This window comes from Prunus dulcis, chromosome 1 (assembly GCF_902201215.1).
Source record: "Prunus dulcis chromosome 1, ALMONDv2, whole genome shotgun sequence".
Classification (NCBI taxonomy): domain Eukaryota; kingdom Viridiplantae; phylum Streptophyta; class Magnoliopsida; order Rosales; family Rosaceae; genus Prunus; species Prunus dulcis.
In genome coordinates, this window is record NC_047650.1 from 38,195,035 (window position 1) to 38,214,506 (window position 19,472).

General features: G+C 37.6%; 4 protein-coding genes and 2 non-coding genes across 14 annotated transcripts; 2 read left to right on the forward strand and 4 right to left on the reverse strand.

The window, feature by feature from the left end:
* Positions 1-1,514: 1,514 nt before the first annotated feature.
* TRNAR-UCU lies at positions 1,515-1,587 on the reverse strand. Its single transcript has one exon. It is a non-coding gene; the product is annotated as a tRNA-Arg (tRNA).
* A 410-nt stretch (positions 1,588-1,997) lies between these two features.
* LOC117615616 (RHOMBOID-like protein 8) lies at positions 1,998-4,974 on the reverse strand. The gene is made up of 6 exons (XM_034344727.1): positions 4,603-4,974; positions 3,646-3,809; positions 3,356-3,519; positions 2,993-3,264; positions 2,768-2,894; positions 1,998-2,249 (listed from the first exon to the last, which is right to left on the reverse strand). The coding sequence occupies exons 1-6, from the start codon at positions 4,953-4,955 to the stop codon at positions 2,127-2,129; spliced, it is 1,203 nt and encodes a 400-aa protein (XP_034200618.1). The 5' UTR covers positions 4,956-4,974; the 3' UTR covers positions 1,998-2,126.
* Positions 4,975-5,163: 189 nt separating this feature from the next.
* Positions 5,164-5,235, forward strand: TRNAW-CCA. The gene has a single exon. It is a non-coding gene; the product is annotated as a tRNA-Trp (tRNA).
* A 711-nt stretch (positions 5,236-5,946) lies between these two features.
* LOC117615804 (phosphopantothenate--cysteine ligase 2-like) lies at positions 5,947-10,371 on the forward strand. Of its 5 annotated transcripts, none has more exons than XM_034344960.1 (10): positions 5,947-6,034; positions 6,979-7,136; positions 7,226-7,349; positions 7,431-7,475; positions 7,585-7,670; positions 8,205-8,257; positions 8,413-8,472; positions 8,586-8,687; positions 9,173-9,292; positions 9,828-10,371. In XM_034344960.1, the coding sequence occupies exons 2-10, from the start codon at positions 6,989-6,991 to the stop codon at positions 10,065-10,067; spliced, it is 978 nt and encodes a 325-aa protein (XP_034200851.1). In that variant the 5' UTR covers positions 5,947-6,034; positions 6,979-6,988; the 3' UTR covers positions 10,068-10,371. The 5 variants fall into 5 exon arrangements, with proteins under 5 accessions (XP_034200851.1, XP_034200854.1, XP_034200853.1 ...); XM_034344962.1 differs by having other exon boundaries at positions 5,953-6,048; XM_034344961.1 differs by having other exon boundaries at positions 5,960-6,308.
* Positions 10,372-10,473: 102 nt separating this feature from the next.
* LOC117636816 (chaperone protein dnaJ 20, chloroplastic) lies at positions 10,474-12,898 on the reverse strand. Of its 2 annotated transcripts, none has more exons than XM_034371498.1 (5): positions 12,462-12,896; positions 12,278-12,352; positions 11,495-11,634; positions 11,155-11,292; positions 10,474-10,862 (listed from the first exon to the last, which is right to left on the reverse strand). In XM_034371498.1, exons 1-5 carry the CDS (start codon positions 12,703-12,705, stop codon positions 10,653-10,655), a joined length of 807 nt encoding a protein of 268 aa, XP_034227389.1. In that variant the 5' UTR covers positions 12,706-12,896; the 3' UTR covers positions 10,474-10,652. The 2 variants fall into 2 exon arrangements, with proteins under 2 accessions (XP_034227389.1, XP_034227397.1); XM_034371506.1 differs by having other exon boundaries at positions 10,712-10,879; positions 12,462-12,898.
* A 1,496-nt stretch (positions 12,899-14,394) lies between these two features.
* Positions 14,395-17,835, reverse strand: LOC117635949 (transcription factor TGA7). 4 transcript variants are annotated; one of them, XM_034370372.1, is made up of 9 exons: positions 17,513-17,835; positions 16,797-16,958; positions 16,626-16,697; positions 16,209-16,268; positions 16,031-16,108; positions 15,868-15,931; positions 15,446-15,720; positions 15,084-15,311; positions 14,395-14,834 (listed from the first exon to the last, which is right to left on the reverse strand). In XM_034370372.1, the coding sequence occupies exons 1-9, from the start codon at positions 17,522-17,524 to the stop codon at positions 14,682-14,684; spliced, it is 1,104 nt and encodes a 367-aa protein (XP_034226263.1). In that variant the 5' UTR covers positions 17,525-17,835; the 3' UTR covers positions 14,395-14,681. The 4 variants fall into 4 exon arrangements, with proteins under 4 accessions (XP_034226263.1, XP_034226238.1, XP_034226247.1 ...); XM_034370347.1 differs by having other exon boundaries at positions 15,868-15,958; XM_034370356.1 differs by lacking the exon at positions 17,513-17,835 and adding an exon at positions 17,148-17,341 and having other exon boundaries at positions 15,868-15,958.
* Between the last annotated feature and the right edge of the window lie 1,637 nt (positions 17,836-19,472).

Here is a 19,472-nt window from a genome sequence, read left to right on the forward strand (position 1 = left end):
ACAGCTGACATGCTTGTTGATTCTGACCAAGAGTGCCTTAATTAGCCAACTCACACTCTTGCAAACAAGTACCTAGAATAAATTGATCATGGAGTATAGTGAGTGTATGTACACACCAAGGCCATACAAGGAAACCTCTCACCTTTTACTATATGTGGAAAATCTACTAATTGCGACTCGAATTATATTTCTTGTACGGACGAGACTCATTGGCATAAACAATCTCGTATTTGTGAAAGATGTAATCAGTAATGCATGGTAAATAGTGTTACTAATATACACTTTCCTAGTATTTGATGCTTAGGTTCACTTTTAGGGCAATGTGTCGTGTGTGTGCAACAAAGGCACCAATAAATGCTTCCTTAGTCAAAGAATCTTTGAAATTTAACTTTTACAAAAGAATTTCTCTTTAAAAATCATTATTGGCAAGACTAGCTGGCAATTGAGCACACAAAAGAGAGAGACTAGGAGTTTTACTTTGTATGCTTTTGTGTGCCAAGGCTGCCCACACAGAGACATTATGGTTGGTGCATGCTTTGTTTTAAAACTTTGTGGGCTATTTATGGATTTAGCTGCAGCAGCAGCCGGAGGAGGAGGAGGGGGTAAGTACAAAAATTGTTATGGATGGTCCAAGATCTAGGGTTTTGGATTGAAAGCACCATAGAGTCCAACTAAGGCTGAAAAATTTAGCCCAAACAGTAAATACCAAAGCTGCAATTTTCTAATGTATTTTCTCCTCCTACTTGCCTACTTCTCTTCCATAGTCCAAATCAGATCAAATAGAATACCAAAAAAAAAGAGAGAAAAGAAAAGCATAAAGGCTTGAAAATCCAATAAGAATTTTGCATTTGGGCTGCCTAAAACTGTGATTGTTAAAAGCAATTGAGTGAATTGAGGGTTTTGCTGGCACTGTAATTGAGTATTTACCTTTTAAATCATTGCGGTTTGCTGGCACTCTAAGGCTGTAAATTAACTGTAAGGGCGGCCAGTGTGTAGACCTAGAGCCGCAAAAGGGATCGCATCTGTCAAAAAAATTAACAAAAAAGAAAAAGTTGTGTGATATTCTTCTGTACTGTTGAAATTAAATACATCTTCCTTACATCAGTATCTACATATATTTATATATATTAATAATTTTTTTTGGTAATTTATATGTTAAATAAAAGTTCTATCAAGCAGTCGTATTTAATAGTTCAAGTTGTACATGTAATTGTGGGTTGAGTTAGTTGAGCTAGCCCCATTGCACTCGAATTCAAATTCCCTCCTTATATATTAGAATAGTTTAGGATATTGTCCTTATTAAAATGAAAATAAAATAATAATAACATACAAGGAAAGTATAAGTGAACAAAAGAGACATAAGTAAAATAAAATTGTACAAATATGAAATAAATTTTGTGAAGAGCCTAGGTCCTTTGGTGGGCCAAACAAAAGATTTAAAACCGACTTTGTGTAGGTGGGCTTTGGTAAGATTTCTGAGCCTAAGTTTTATAAAAACGAAATAATTAAGAAAGCACGCCCGGTGGGACTCGAACCCACAATCGCCTGATTAGAAGTCAGATGCCTTATCCATTAGGCCACGGGCGCTAGATGTTGAGATTTCCCAAAATATTTTATTTGAGCAACAAACAGTTAAATTTCATCACAAATAGCAACAGTTACACTTACTAGTCGTTTATGATAATTGTTTGATTCGGTCCCGCCATGGATCGATGAGTTGAATTCTAATCAAACTTAAGACTGACGGCCGACACTAAAGGGGACCCAGAAATGGAGATTTTATGAAGGATTGGAATTCTGAAAACAAGACCCTTTAGAAACTTCACAATGATTTTCAATTTTATGCCTCTTATTAGAATGCAAGTATTCAACCCAAAATTAATTGACAATCGACGAGCTTTTAAGATTTCATCAAGCTTTCTTCACTTGATGTGGGGTACTATCAACAAGGGAGACGGTTAAAATGCTCAAAATGCAAATATATCTCATGTCAACGCTCTTGCAAACTATGCTGAAAATTTTCTACTGCAAAAGTCAACATTAACTAGATGGCTATCAACACGGTATTGATATTACAAGTTTGTATCTTTCCCCATGCTGTAACAGAATCACAAGAGTGGCAAATTCTATGAGCATATCACACTGCACAAGTCGTTCGTCCTAGCTTGAGAGATGTTGGTGAATGGAAGAACCCTGAAATTCCCGTTAGCCATACACGTCAAAGTCAACTGTTCATTGCTCGCCATGGTCTGCAAGATCGATTGTAAGAAAGTTGGTCAGAATACATTTGAGTGCATTTGAAGTGATTGGGAGGAAGAAATAACTTTCCAAGCTGACATATAAGATGAAAACCTTCCTTTCCTATCTTATCTATAATTACAGTTCTGTTCTTCGCCGGCGAGTCTCTTTAGATGACTAATACTTTCCTAGCAGAACTTCCATGTTCAGGGTGGCTCACTTTCTAAGCAGGGTACATTTGAAATCATAATGAGTGCTAATACTTGTTAAAGGTTCTAATAGTTTACTCCTCTTTTTGGTTCCTAAAATGTTGTTGAAATCAATTATCTTTGGTTGCACTGCTTCTCAACAGTGTGAAGAGAGACCCTTGTCCATCAAACTAAAGCCATGTTTAGGTTCTAATAGATTACTTGCTTCTTTTGTATAGGGGAAGGAGATTACTTGCTTCTTTTGTATAGGGGAAGGGGAAAAGGAGGGGAGGATTACTTTCAGTTTTATACAGATTGAAGTGCTAGGATCAGATAGATACCTCACAAGAATTTTCCATGTCTCTGCAGCTCCAGCTTTTGGAAGGGACACAATCAGCATACCGACACCACCCGCAATACTGGTTCATGTTAATGCCTTGCAGAACTCCTACCAGACATCCAGCAAGCCTGCAGCATATAATAAAGCTCCTCTTATAAGATCTCATGTTAATTTAAACTATAAGAAACAATGTGCAGCATTTTCTATAAAAAAGAGAAATACTCACATAAGACCAAAGAGAAGAATAGAGACACTCCTATAGACTGGCCTGTCCAACTTCTGCCTCAACCTCGACTTGATATAATTTTTGAGATCATAATCCATGAGGCCTCCTTTATCTTGCACCACTTCTTTGACCTTGGGACTGGATAAAAACGCAGATCCGAGTAGGAACCCAGATAAAAAGCCTCCAATGCTTGAGAAATTGTCAACATAAGGTAGCAAACCAAGGAGAAAATTGCCAATGGAGACAAATATTACTGATGCCAGAGCTGTGAACTGCAACCAAACAAATGAACAATCATTACATTACTAAATCAGATCATGGGAGACAGATCAAACTGAATGAGAAAGGCAGTAGGTGGAAAACCTTATTGGTGTACATTTCCCAGTTCTGAATCAGTGCAGAAAGTGTAGCTCCAAGTAACCCAAACAGAGGTCCGGAAGAACCGACTGATGGGCGTTTCTCAACAAAAAGTGCAGCCACCAACGTACCAACAAAAGCAGAGAGTATGTAGATTAACCCTGCCATTACTGTTTGAAAGAAACAAACATTTAAGAACATCAGTGATTCAGCGTCTGCAATTTTCAAGAGCTACACATAACCTAACTGCTCATGTAAAATAACGTCCAGAAATTGAAATGGGAAGGAAAATCTACTTGGTCCAAACTCTTGCTCCAAGTGAATTCCAACAAAGATAACACAGCTAAGGTTGATCACAAGGTGGATGGCTCCGGCGTGCAGACATGGAAATGTAAAAAGACGCCAAGTTTGGTGGTTCTCTGTTAAAAAAGTCCGTCGAAGAGCTCCCATTTCATCAAGCCTGCAATGCCACTAACATTAGGTCTGAAGGGCAAAAGAAAATCTGTACCAGAAACCACAAACATGTTCATGCATTCTCAAGAGTCAAACACAGCTCTTAATTCATACAACTCGATAGATGAGGCCAAATCCTAAGACTACAAAAATCACTTTGAATTCTACCAAAGCCTCCACAGGACAGGCAACCGAGTTTTTGGCAACAAAACCTTTAACCGATCTCCATCAATAAAAGCTATAGGACGATCACAGAACTGAAGAACCAAAAGTGTTCTATGAGAAAATTTTGACTCTTCAAGCAAAACTGATCTCAAACACGGGTACAGTTTCTAAAAACCAGTGACAACAATGATATGTATCCCTTTGATGAGACTTAAAAATAATAAAGGAAATTATGTGGAAAAGAGAAAAATAAAACCTTTCTATCAATTTACGAGTTCCTTTGTTTTCTCAGCAACCAAACAGAGTAAACCTAATTAGACTAACGCAACATCAACCAATTGCTCAAAATTGATCACAGCAGCCAGATCTCAATCAACAAAGTTTCCAAGAACCACGGCAGGAACTAACTAATTAAGATGAAAGATCTCAGAAACCTAATGAGAAAAAAAGAGATTAATTCAACCCAAAGAACGAACATTTCTTTTACTTCTCTCCCACATTTTCTCAGTAACCTTACAAACAGAGAGAACCCACATAAACTCACACAGAACCTACCAAGATTTCACCAAGAAAACTCATCCTCACTTAAAATCAAACAAAAAATAATTTTCAAAACAAGAGCAAGAGAAGCTCACGTGGAAGCCGAAGGGCCGAGGAGTGGGTTCTCGGAGAGCGGCTGAAACGACAACCTCCCAAAGGCCTTCAGAGCACAGTCGCCATGAGACTTGCTCCAGCAGTCGTTGACGACCATGGTGGCCATGAAGGCTACGATATGAAGAATAACAAAGAGCGAGATGAGCCACGTGTCAGCTCGATGGCGGCGAGGACGACGGTAGCGGGAGGCGAAGAAGGAGAGCTTGGTGGGTTCTTGGAGGGTTTCGGCAGCTGATTCGGTGAAGAACGGAGGCGGTGGAGGCTTGATGTCGATTTGGGTCTGAAGCTTTGATGGGTCGAAGGCCATTGAGAGCTTCGATGGGTCCACGGCCATTGTTGGGTTCTCTGCAAGAATGTGGGGAAATGGAGGGTTTCTTGGAGAAGACGGCTGTGATGTTCCAGCTGTTAAACGGGTGGGCTCTGGCGGGAAGTCTCTTTTGAAGCGTTTTGGCAGTGTACCTACTTAATGAGCAGTTAGGAAACGACGTCGCTTGGGTAGAGAGTTAATATAGATAGAAACTAACGAAAGAAGTTTAACAACCGGATCCGTGGCGCAATGGTAGCGCGTCTGACTCCAGATCAGAAGGTTGCGTGTTCGATTCACGTCGGGTTCAATACCCGGTTTGCTTTTTTATTTTTCCCAGTTTTGTTATTTAATAATTTATTGCGGTAGATAGATATACCACACACCTTTATCTTATTTTTGTTGACCAAAAAACAAAAAAAGCCCTTTACCTTAATTTTGCTACCTCTCACTTTGGATACTGTTTGGTTCTTCCTCTCGAAGGCGGCGTTTCACAGTTTAACATATATACAAAAATATTTTATTAAAAATATAAAATATAAAAGATAAAATAATTTATTAAAAATATAAAATAAAATAAAAATTTATACACACATATCATATTGTTATTGGATGCAATATAGGAATTCCTAAATCTGGAGTTAAGAGGGAAGTATTTTCCTTCACTTTGATCTAGTTTTTATTTTCTTAAGTTTAAAATTTGTTTCGACTTTCTTTTTGTTTTTTCTTGTATACAACTTTCAAGCAGTATTGGTAAATAGGAGAATTGAAATTAGAAATAGTTAAATGCCCTTAATCATTTAAGCTACAATTCTCTTACAAATTTTATTCAGAATTAATTATACACCAAGTCAAATCGTACTGCCGAAATAGAGTGGGTGGGGTCAACTATGGTTGGATTTCGCACAGTCACATTCATGTCCATCGATTTTCATCATTTACATATTTCGCGGGAATAGACGGCTATGAAGCATCTCAACGTTCCATGCTTATACAAGTTTAAAGTACACAACCCAAAATAAATTGTTGTTCTTTCCAATCTTCAAACGGGCACCGTCTCTCTGCCTCAAAAAGTGAACCCATTCCAACTCTTCGTCAGCTGCTCTCAGGTCTCTCTATACAGGTTTTTTTGTGTGGCAAATTTTCCTTTTTGTATTAGTTCTATGCATTTGAGTTTCTTCGCAATTCAAAGATATTGGGGGATTTCATTACCAATTTGGTTCTGATTTGTAATGAATCTCTGCTTTAATATCCCAGCATACATATTTTGGGGTTGAGAATTTAGGGGTATCTTTGCCCCATTTTACAATTACCTATCCTTTTCTTTATATTTTGAGCTCTCAAATCTTCTCAACCAAGTTTGCCATTGTCTTTGTTCTTTAGGTAAGCTTTCAACTTCCCATCAATGCTCTAATCCCTTTTGATTTTTCGGATTTTTTTGGTTTTGAATTTGTATTATGGGTTACAATTTTATATGGTTAGCAATGTCGTGATTGTATTTTGGATTAAACTTGAGGACCTGTCCATCAAACGAAATGCTTAGTAGTTACCTAAAGGCATTCAGTTTGATTTCCCTTCCATATATGTCATATCTGTCCTCTCAACTTTTTCATGATTGCGTATGAAATTCTGAAGAGTTGGGGCAGAGAGAGGGAGGTGGTGTAGGCGGAGGAGAGAGAGGAAGGAGGTGGTGTAGGCGGAGGAGAGAGGGGAAGAAGGTGGCGGTGGTGTAAGGGCAGGAGAGTTGGGGAGGTGGCGGGTGGGTTGTTGTGTGGGGTTGGTGCGGCTGGGGGTTTATATGCAGTTGATCCTCAGTTTAGTCTTCACTGTGTTCAGTTTCTTCCTTAATAAATCTGTTTTGTACTGTCATTTTCCTACTTAGCAGATGGTTTATAATTTTGAGTTATGAGGGTAACTTCATAATCTTCAGACTAGTGAACCTTGTACCAAGTTGGAAAGTTTTAATTACTAATCTCTCTGTATGTTGGCGGTGCATTTGCATATTTACATGAAATCATTTTGTGGGTTTTTTTTATAAGAAATTGGATTGCAGGCAATTGCAAATGTCTCTAACAAATGGGTTGGAAATTCCAAAAGAAACACTGGATGCAGAAATCCAAGCCTTTTTTGACTCAGCTCCTCCTTTGAAGAACAGAGTTGATATCAGTGAAAAACTCGAGGAATTTGTGAAGAAGAATTCAATACCTTCCGGCATGTTCACTTTTTGCTTTGTCACAGTTATATTTTTCATTGATCACCTTAGGTTCAGTGGATTTTGATTGATTTGACATGTTATGTAGGAAGTGGAGGAGTTAGGAAGGTTGTCTGTGTGACATCGGGGGGTACCACAGTTCCTCTAGAGCAACGATGTGTTCGCTACATCGACAACTTCAGCTCAGGCTATAGAGGAGCGGCATCCACAGAGTATATAACCTTAAAACTCACTGAGTATGCCATCTTTAATATTACAGACTTACAGATTAAACTTGCCTGATAATATTGCAGGTACTTTTTGAAGGCAGGTTATGCTGTTATCTTTCTTTATCGGAGGTAATTTCTGTTTTACCATTTTATATATCTTCTATTCATTTCAACAATTTTGTACGGTAGAATAGACTTATTGCTTATATTTTTTGGATTTTCCTTAAATATTATGCAGGGGAACTTGCCAGCCATATTGCAGATCTCTTCCCGATGACCCCTTGCTTGAATGTTTTGAATATATGGATGAGTCAAATATTAAAGGTTTGTAGTTATTGTAATATGTTTTTCTTTTTGTATTTAGAATAGAAATGCACATGGATGACTGAAGTGAAAACTTATGCCCCTCCCTCTCAAGTTTAGGTCTGACAAAATACACTTAAATTAAATCTTACCATTTACTCCAGCAACAAAAATTTCTACCTTGAGAAAAGGCCACAATATGTGATGGAAACACAATCATTGTGCAATGGCTCTATAAGTACACTAATCAAACATGGCCTAATTGCCAATGAGTCTGATAGGCTACATAACCCTTTCTCCTTGTCAGTTACATTGTTGTAGCCATTTGTTTTGACATGTTTGGTAGAGTATTAGAAAAGATTGGAATTTTTTTGTCCTAAGGGAGTTGATTGTGCTTGATTATTGGGTTTTGGGAAGATGGGAAACCAGAATCTTTCAAGTATTTTTTTCTTTAGCAGCTTCCAGGTGATGCCAAATAATCAAATCTCACATTTAATATTATACAAACCTTTGACGGTTCCTGCTCAGATGACTGAACTTTGTTTCACATTCCAGTGTCCCAGCCACATTCTGAAGCAGTGAGGAACGCCATCACTAAGAATCGTGCTGTATGGACCACTTATATTTATCATGCATTCAGTAGTATATGTATTTACTTATTCCACATTTAACTTTTTTTACTCACTCTGTAATTTGACTGTTTTCCTGGTCTATAATAGCTCAATGTAACAATGAATGCTTTGTGGGCCGTATTCTATTGCAGGCAGTAACAGGAAGCCTCTTGTTGAAACTTCCCTTTACAACCATATTTGAGTATCTTCAGGTTCGCTTCAGTTGTTGTTGAATACAATTTTTTAACACAAAATGTTGTCGGTTGTTTTAGATATGATAGTTATACTCCTATGCTTGACTAATTGGACTTTGTATTATGAGCAGATGTTGCAGATGATTGCTTTATCAATGAGAAGTCTTGGACCACATGCGATGCTTTATCTTGCAGCGGCAGTGTCTGACTTTTATGTTCCTTGGAAGAGCATGGTAATGGTTAAATATGTTGAAAATTTGTGTTGTGCTTTTTACTCTGTTTTTCTGCTTGTACGTCAGCAGACAGATTACATAAGTGCAGCCCTTTTAAAATTGCTAGAAGACGTGTTTTTTTTACCTCAATATTCATTGGAAGGGATAGCAATATCTTGACTATGTTCCTTGGAAGCTTGATTGCATTTCTTTTGGGGCATATATGAACCTCTGGAGTCAAATAATATAAGCTAGTCCTTTGCAAAGTGCTAGACATTTTTATGACCTCAATATTATTCTAAGTAGGCGGGAACGGCTTGACATGTGAATCTTTGATGTTTAATAGCTTGTTTAAATTAAAATCTGCTGGCGATTAGTCATTGGGAAGTTTGCTTATGAAATAAAGGAAAAAGAATCAGTATCCTCCCCCATCCTGTATATGTACAAGTTTCATCCAAGAATATGCGTCAGCTGCACCATTTTCTTAATAAAGCAGGATTGTGCAGGCTGAACACAAAATTCAGTCAGGGGCTGGTCCGTTGGACATGCGACTTGTTCAGGTGCCAAAGATGCTCTTAGTGCTAAGGCAAGACTGGGCACCAAAGGCCTTCTGTATATCTTTCAAGGTTAGATATGAAGCTTCTGCTTAACTTTAGTTACTGGCATATTCATAAATTTTATCTGTTCATGAGTTCTGTTGCTGCACTTTAGTCCTTATTTGTTTTTCCTGTACCTGGGGATTAGCCGTATGTATGGCTTTTTGTCCAGAAGGGTTGTGGGCGAGGCTGGGTAACAGTCAACCTGTAGGCAATTTATTTAACTGAGTTCTAATCTTTGTGTTTGTGTTACATTAGACATGAAAAATATAAAAGGTTGGGTAAACTGACTTAAGTTGAAGTTGTCCATTATGTCTTCAGTCTCAAAGAAAGTAGACCCGTATATCTTCCTCGACATGTACGATGCAATCATATATATATCATTAAGTATCATACCCCTGAACTTTCTCTAATTTCTTAATGTTTTTATTTTAAAAATTAATAGTTTAGCCCCCCTGCTCAACTGGCTCACCTGTCCTATCCATAATGAAAGTAAATTACAGAACTTGCAAGATGCAGTATTACTTTATTGGACTAAAAACCTTTGACATGACTGTCTAAACAGCTAGAGACGGATTCAAAGATTCTTTTAGAGAAGGCTGATATGGCTCTCAAGAAGTACAAGATGCATATGGTTGTAGCGAATGAACTTTCGACCCGCAAGGAAGAGGTTGTAGTTGTCAGAAGTAACGAAAAAGTTTCGGTTCATCGAAACAATTCTCTTGGTGATAATGATGTGGAGAGTCCGCTTATCGAACTTATTGTGGAGAGGCATTCAGCGTATGTCAACAATTCTGATATATGATGAGTAAAGCTCGATTTCATCTGATAGATATATGATGAGTAAAGCTCGATTTCATCTGATAGAGGATCGGCGCAACAAACAGTTTCTGTTTAAGAAGATGGCAACATTTTCTTTTAGTGCTTAGTTTTACCAAGCAAAAGATTGTTAAGCATAATATGCTCTTCAAAGTAATCAAATTACTTGTAACATGCATATCATACTTTTGAGGGGAGATGATGAAGTTGTAATTCTCTCGCTTATTTCGAGGAACTGTAAAGTTCTGGTGAATAAAGCTAAGTTCTTATTGAAACCTTATATTTTTTAATTGGCGTTGTCAAACACTTCGGCTAAGTTCAAGGCGGCTCAAACATTTTGAAAATTTAGAGATCTCTTTGAAGCATATACAAATACAGGCAGAGGCATGCACTGATTTAATAAAATCTAAATTTCTCATTAATTTCTATAAATTTCTCCAACGGAAGATATATATATACAGATTCTTTCTACTTTCGTTGTACAACACAAATATGGAAGGATTTGTCTCCATGGGCCAATCCAAAAGGTATTCTATAATACAATGTCAGAAGCCAATGAGTAAATTTTTCTCTACCGTGATTCTTCATCATCTGTGTCGAGCTCAAGTCCCTCTGCTGCTAAAAGCTGACCGATGATCTTTCTCTTCTCTTCCTCGGCTTTCCTTCTCATTATGTCCCTTTTCTTTAGCACTAGCGTATGCCGCTTGAGGGTACTGGAGAAATACTCAGCCGAGGCCTTTTTCTCTCTTGCTAGGATTCTTTTCTCTTCATCTGGGTCAACCTGGATTTCCAATGGCCCTAGGCATTAAGTAAGAGAGAATGCAGCCAAAATAAAATGACATAATAGCTTGATGCTACTTATAAAACTGAGATCATAGAAATGAGCATGAGCTTTTTGAACAGAGTATTGGGTGAGTAATGATAAGAGACAAGTAGGATATATAGTAGCCATTGATGCTTTTACATCCTGCAAAAGGCAAGGCTCTGCAGCATATGTTGTTTTTATTTTCATTTGCGAACTACATAAACAATTTTTTACAGCTAACTCATGTACTAAAAGAATGATTCTATACCTTGGAACGAGAAAGTCGACGTGCACGAATATTCAGCTCACGCTGCTGTTGCTCTGCCCAAGCTGCTATTGCCATATCACCTCGCTGATCAAAAGCTCTTCTCTTTTTCATTAGCCACTCCATCCATGCTTGAGATGCCTGATATAACAGTCCACACAAAGAATCCATTACTAAAATAATAAAATAGGAGCCAAGCTATCAGTTTATTAATAAATTATCATACAACTCATGAATCTACTTTACATTTTCGTATTTATGCTCAAAACATTAGCATTTATATATCCTTAAAATAATCAGCAAGAAAGTTCACTGTAATTAAAATGCGAACTATGAATCTTACTTTCATTGGGTTGACTCGGTTAGCCCTATCATATTGTCCCCTCCTGTCTTCATCTATGAGCAACTCATAAGCAGCTTGAATCTTTATAAATCTAGCTTCAGCTGTTTCACCCTCCTCTAGGGTCCCTCTACCATCATAGACTAGAAAAGAGAAAGACAACCAGATCAACTTAAAATTCAGAGAATAAAGACAAAATTTTAAGCCCAAAAATCAATAGAAAGCAAAGGGGACAAATATATTGCAAAGAGCATTCACTCACGACCAAACTTAAAAAAAAAATAAAAATACATGCACCCATCTAATACACAAGGAAAGATAGTAAAATATTACATGAAAATTAAGGAAGAAAAGCGAATAACAATTCTCAATGTCTTCCAATAGTTCCTGTTTTGCACTATAACTTTGTTGCATCAAAAAGGTTCTCATGTTGGCAGACATGGACTTAGCCAAGTTGGCTAGGGCGGATGTGCTCCCCACTCTGCACCCAAGTTCGAATCCCCTTCCCCATAATTTAGATTAGATTAAAGTAGAATATCGATTGTATTAAAAAAATTAAAAAAAGGTTCTCATATTGGAATTAACATGACCGAATAAAAAATAAAACAAAGGCACCCTTCATTATGGCCAACAGATTCAAGAAAAAGGGTTTCACCTAATTAAACCACTAATTTTTACGTACATAATTTCCTTACAAAATGTTTCTTTTTATTTGTGATTATACTAGCAATTTACAGATATGAAAAAGGTTTGAAAAGCATTTCTAATGAAGATAAAGGAACAAACCATCCGGGTGATAAAATTTGGCCAAGCGTCTGTAAGCAATTTTGATCTGGTCGTCATCAGCGTCCCTCTCTAGTTCTGTGTTTGAAAAAAAAAACAGAAACAATGAACTTGTTAGAAATACCAGAATTCACAAAATCAAAGCGTGAAGCTTTAAACTTTTCCCAGTTAAGAAAGATTCAATCACTCAGAGTTTCGTAGGGAGACTTGGGTTGGTCCCAATTGGATGCCTTAACCATGGTCCTCCTCTGATTCACTCTGAACCAGGACCCGCTCCAATTCAATCTAGCAAAATCGGACACAGGCGCAAAACGAGGGTTGTAATTAGGGTTTCGAAATGAAACCCTAGAGCTAAAGCGAGCTTGGTGTCTACAACACATGAAGGAGGTGAAGACCGTGTGTGGCCTACAGATGGTTCTCAAATTGCTCATTTTTTTGGCGTACTATCTCAGGCTTTCAGCTCAGACCTCCGACCGATTAGAAGGAAATGAAGAGAATCAAATTAGAAATTAAAATTAGGGTTTGCTCTTGGGGTAACAATTGGGGTTACGAAGGTTGAAGACGTGAAGAAAGTGAAAAGGTTCCGATAATGAACATTTCTTCGAATCTGACTGAATCTTTGAGTTTTTTTGTATTTTTCTTTAATTTGTAATTTTTGTATTTGTATTTTACTCTTTTTTTTATATTTAATTTACCCGGGAAATTTTTGTGGACGGTTTGGCTTCCCGTAGCATGACACTTAGGACCTCGGACAGTACCCGCCAAAAGAAAAAAGAGGAAAAAGGAAAAATGTGGTATTTTTCTTTTATAAAATATTAGAGGCACCACAATAATATAAATAAATAAAACCTTTTTCTCATTTCACAAAAGCAAATATTCATCCATGACAATTGGAGTCTAATAATGAATTGATCATAAATTAAGTGCTAATTGAGATGGGCCTCTCTTTTGTCAAATTGCTAATTATGTTGATTAGAAGTTTATAATCAAATTGATAATTATGGATTACTATTCTTTTACTTTATGAAATTGATGAAATGAATCGTATCAAAAGTTATTAATTATATTCCACGTGAGCTTATCTGATAAGAGAATATTTCTCGATTTGATTAAGTTGTGTTAATAAACACGACAGAGGGGTATTGTAAGATTCCACATCAACCAACGGAGAGGGAGTGATGTGCCTTATATGTGCACACCCGCATCCATCTAGCACGAGGCCTTTTGGGAGCTCACTGGCTTCGGAGTCGTAGGAATTCCGAAGTTAAGCGAGTTGGGGGCTAGAGCAATCCCAGGATGGGTGACCCACTGAGAAGTTGCTCGTGAGCTCCTAGAAACAAAACCGTGCGGGCAGAGAGGATGGGCTCAAAGCGGACAATATCGTGCTACGGCGGAGTTGATCCCGGTATGTGACAATTTGGTATCAGATCCACTCTGCCGTGTGGTGCGAGTGTGCCGATGAGGACGTCGGGCCCTTAAGGGGGGTGGATTGTAAGATCCCACATCAACCAACGGAGAGGGGGTGATGTGCCTTATATGTACACACCCGCATCCATCTAGCACGAGGCCTTTTGGAAGCTCACTGGCTTTGGAGTCGTAGGAACTCCGAAGTTAAGCGAGCTGGGGGCTAGAGCAATCCCAGGATGAGTGACCCACTGGGAAGTTGCTCGTGAGCTCCCAGAAACAAAACCGTGCGGGCAGAGAGGAGGGGCCTAAAGCGGACAATATCGTGCTACGGCGGAGTTGATCCCGGGATGTGACAATTTATTGTAAGATCCCACATCAACCAGTTGGGGGCTAGAGCAATCCCAGGATGGGTGACTCACTGGGAAGTTGCTCGTGAGCTCCCAGAAACAAAACCGTGCGGGCAGAGAGGAGGGGCCCAAAGCGGACAATATCGTGCTACGGCGGAGTTGATCCTGAGATGTGACAGTGGGGGGGTTGGGTTGGTGGGGAAAAGCAGAACATGTGTACATATTTTGTACTTTAAAACCAGGAACATAATTCTGCTATTGATCAAATGTGCAAATCATCAGGCAAACAGGAATATGAATTCCAAATAATATATAACTTCAGGGAGATGACAAGAAGAAGAAGAAGAATTTGCATATTTCATTCCCTCACCAAACCTTAATAAAATAGTAACTGCTGGCATGCATATGGCAATAATTGTCTCGAGCAAATTTACACATCAAGTAACAGCTAATTCATCTTGCATTTCAAATCAATCTACCCAACAAACTAGCTAATATGCTACAGGCATTGGAGACATATGACTTGAAAACCTATATGTTTTGAATTGGTACACTCAGGCAGCCACTAAGCTGAACATATTTACAACCTCTGAAACAAGGCAAGTTGATTGGAAAAGAATATATATATTTAAGCAGATGAGGCTTGCAGCTGACTATGTCGGTTCACGAGGATGGGCAGTCCAAAGAGAACTGAGGGCACGCAGCCGGTGAAAGTATTCCCCGAGCGCAAGCAAGCCTCGAGCTGCCTGGTGAGTCGTTAGGATTCGAGACATTTGCTGCAGAGTTTGCTGCCGGAGGTGATCCGCCTGTCTTGGACAAGAGCAACATATGCAGTTCAGCATATTTACGTGGAAAGTCATATGTGTACATGTGTTTATGACTTTAAATTCATGAAATATTATAGAGCAGATTTACAGTTAAATCTTGATGGTGCATTATTTAAACCCTTTTGACAACAAAGATCCAAAATCTCTCAATGTGATCATTTCATCATGAAGAAAGCCAATGAGTGTTGGATTTATGCAATTTGCTTTCAATCCTAATTGATACATCACCTGGCCCACAAAGGTCTCCAGTGCTTCCAACTTCTCCAATGCAGTAGCCATCTGAGATCCATAAATTTCTCCACTGATTTGATCACCTGCTATGGTCAACGCCAAATTCTGCTGAAGCTTCTCCATTCCCTGCGTGAGAGCATCTTCCGCTTGCTGAGACGATTGCCTCAAGTTATAGAAATCCACAAGTTGTGGTTCATCCAATGGCTGAAGCTGTGGCAACACAATCTGAATGAAGGAAACAATGCAGTATGTTACACATTGGATGAACTAAATTGCACTATAGCCTATCAGAAATAATGACCAAAAAAATAAAGTCCCTGCAGTCCTCAAATGCTGAGTTGAACTAAATTACGCCTTACATTTAGAAGCTCTGATGGGCGAAATCCTCCAATCCAGTGAAAATGGCGTTCTACTGATGTTCTCCATATGCCAGACAGTAAGTAAAAGGCATCAGCCCTTGCAGCATCTGCCTTCATCCGGAAAAGATTAGCGTAGTGGCTCAAGCCACTTTCTACAAGTATTCGAAGAAGTTCTATATCGGTTCCATGATCTTGCAATGCATTTCTGAGTTCAACATTCTGTCTGTGTTGTTCTTCAACCCAATGTCCATATTCCATCTCAAATGTAGTGATCCCTGCAAGATTCACAGCTGAATTAACATAATGCAATAGAAGGTACGACTTAAATTACTGAAAACTAATTGGTAGTTAGGTCATTAAGGGAAATATTTTCCATAGCTGGAACTGTTCAAAACAATTTAAAACAGTTCAGAATCACAAACCTGAATTCAAAGCTCCATTGTATCCCATATGACTTGTACCTAATGAACTGGCTACATAGGCACCCTGCAAATCAGGCAGCCGCCGGTTTATCTGATAGAATTATATTTCAATGCTGACTAATGGTAACATGAACAAAGACAAATAAGGGTAATTTTCCCTTACCTGTTTTCTAGCTCTTTCAAGTTCCTGCTCCAGTTGTGCCAGTTTTAAGCGGCTTGTTTCTAGTTGTTGAACATAAGCCTATGGTAGAACAAGATGAGATTGTTCAAATAACATCACAAGTTCTAGGAATGAAAAAACCTCGGTGAAAGACTTGTAGGTGATTAATAATCATATTCACCTTTTTCCGCATACGACTTTTGCGAGCAGCTTCACGATTTTGTTCTAAGCGCCTCTGTACCTGTACATAGATACTTACACTTCAAAGTCCGTTTACAGGAAAAAGAAAAAAGAAAGAAAGAAAACAGCTTGATCAAATCACATATTTAATTTTCCGCCTGACCATGCTGTATGAAGGTGCCCTTATGTGCAGTCAAAGAAAGTACCATATGAATACAAGTCAATCCGAATATATATAACTCTAAAGAGCTGAAATATACGATAAAGGTAGCAAATGAACAAGTAAATTAGCTGGTAAATAATTTTTCTTCCTGTGTCATCAGTTCAACCAAACAAATTCTTTTTTGGTCATCTTGCAAAGACATGGTCAGCAGTACAAGAAAGTAAGAAGAGGTGGGGTGGGAAGCAAAACCATCACCTTATCAGAAGATCTGTTTGGTTCTTGATCATTTCCGGATGGTGCCAAGGATTCATGAGAAACATATCCAATCTGGAGGAGAAGAATCAGAGAATCAATTTAAGTTCATGAAGTAAAAGGATAGTGAATCTAACATTGAAGAAAAAGGGACCAAGCTTCATTTAACTTCACCTTGGTTTCTATCCCAGCATCCACTTCTAGAATTGAAGAAGCACCTGTGTTTGAGCTATGATCACCCCTGAATGTTTCTTTCCACACACCAACCTGTCGAAACGGCTCGTATATCCCCATTTGTCTTGAGGTGGCAAATTGAGTTGATGGATAGCTCATTCTCTATCAACAAATTGAACAAACAAACAAACAAACAAGTAAACAAACAGCACTCATAATCACTCTGTTGCAAAAACACAACTGCATATTTTGCTCCAAGATTAAGACCTATGAACATGACAGCAAGAAACAGAAAACATAAAGTTAACAAGTGGGATTGGAACAAATCGCGCAGCATCAGAAAGTTGGAACCTCAAAAAAAGAAAAGAATTTGCATGGTGAAATAGTTGTTCAGATGTCCTTATGCTGAGTCTAAGCAAATCCAGCCTTGTGCCCAAACCAGAAGAAACAATAAAAGCACAGAAGAGAAGAAGCATATTTATTCATTCAGTAAAGGCTTGCCTAAACAACACTAACAACTTTCACTTTAAATAAACCAGATGAATCTTGACAAAAAAAAAACCAGATGAAGTGGATAAAGATCAGGAAAAAGTTGGGGGGGGGGGGGGGGGAAGGAAGTGATAAACTGCAGCTATATATTATATACTATCTAAAGTACTTGCATAAACACATGTACTGCATATAGAGAATGAGAAAGAAAAGGCTGACATTATTACCTCTTGTAACATGCCTAATTGAGCTCTCAGGGAAGCCTATAATTCCAACAAAAAATGAATGTCTTTCTCACCAAAGCTCTGATTCATTCAAACCCAACAAAGTCACAAGCAAAGATTCATGGGTTTTCCAGGTTTTTCTGAAACGACTCAAACTTTGTGGCTTCAAAGCTTGAAGGTTTATTTATTTATTTTTATTTTTTCAGTTGTGGGAGTGGGAACTTAATTGGGTTTTCTGGGTAGAGTTTTGAGGACCCAAAGAATTCAACATTCTCATGATCATTTGGTGTGACCCAATTTTTGTTGGGAATCATTGTCAGCCAATTCCTCAGAGCATTTTTAAGCAAACTTTGCAAGAACCATAAGCTCTCTGTCGACCTTATAATATTCATTCTTTTCTCAAAGCGCCACAGTAAACCGTTAACGTCGCAACGTCCCCACTAACGTCTTTTTCAAAACTTTTTTTCTTTACTTTTGCAACAAAAGGAAAAACCAAAAACAAAAGAAAGAAATAATTGTGTGTATTTTACATATCATGGAGCATACGGATACTGTGTATCGAATTTATTCAAATTATAATCCATGTATTATTATCAATTGATTTTTTATATATTATACATTTATCAATTGATCTTAAAAATTGTAGTCTATTAAGATTTTATTATTATTTATCAAATAGCAAATTTTCAAAAATACAGTCAAAGCATCAAGTCTGAAAATACAACAAAATCAACGAGCTCAAATAGGAAAAATTAAATCGAACAAAATACGCATAAAGATGATCTCTAGTCGAATCCACTTTACTAAAATCAAACACTATCTCAAGCCGAATCCATAAAATTCAAAATAATTGAAACTCTAAAAGAACTCACAAATCTAAATGAGCACTATAATCACAACTGCCGCTGATAAACTTACCGCATCTGGCTTTGAAGAAAAATTTGAGCATAAAGTCGAAAATTCAACAATTTCTTCAAATGCGAGGTACTAGATTAAAAGAAAATGAGAAATTTTAATAGAATTACACATACTAATAATTTGAGTGAAGATTCGTGAAAAAGGCCAAATGACCTTTGGCATGAATGACATCATTTACATTTGGAACGCCAGGTGGAGAGTACTGGAAGGTCGGTGACAAAGCATGGGCGGTGAGGATAGAGAATGTAGGTCCGTTTCGAAGGAATAAGGTTAGTTTAGTAATTTCCAGAATAATAAGTTAAATGGGACACAAGTTAAACACAGCTCCAACATGCTTGTGAACTGTCTGACCGTCCCCAGTGTATCCTGCCAGAAAAGAAATTGGAGATATTTAGTTATATACCTGTTGTTAGCACAGTGATATAAATAAATTTATAGATTTTTTGGGAGTTTGAGTATGTACTTATAAATGGTTCTAAAATTATATATGAACTTGAAAATGACCTTATAATTTATGGGATTTTATATAGTTTATACTTGAAAGAAAGATAAGGGGTGTTTTTTTTTTTGGTCGACATAGGACTTAATCAATTCTTCATTACCTCTATTGATCTCCATCAACAAAGATAGTCGAAAACTAGTACATGAATAGGACTGTTCATGATCCATGAAAAAGTAGATAAAATGGAAGAAAATTGGTACTTTCCCATCAAGTAGGAAGCTATTATTAAAAGCCTCCACAATGGATGTAAAACCTATTGCCAAATGGAATGTACATATGGCTACCACGTCCAAAATAGCAATTGCATTTGATCACATACAATTTAACAATTGTGAGAATTCAAAGTGAATATCATCCAACATGTTAGAAATGCTATTATATTAGACTATTTTATGAGGGTAAAGATTTCAAATCTACATAACTGATCGTATTAAATTTTATATAAATATGAAGTTTAGACTTTATAAAAAATTTTATGGCATAACGATCACGCCGTTACATGATATTACTAATTCACATATTAAACTTTAAGTGAATGACAAA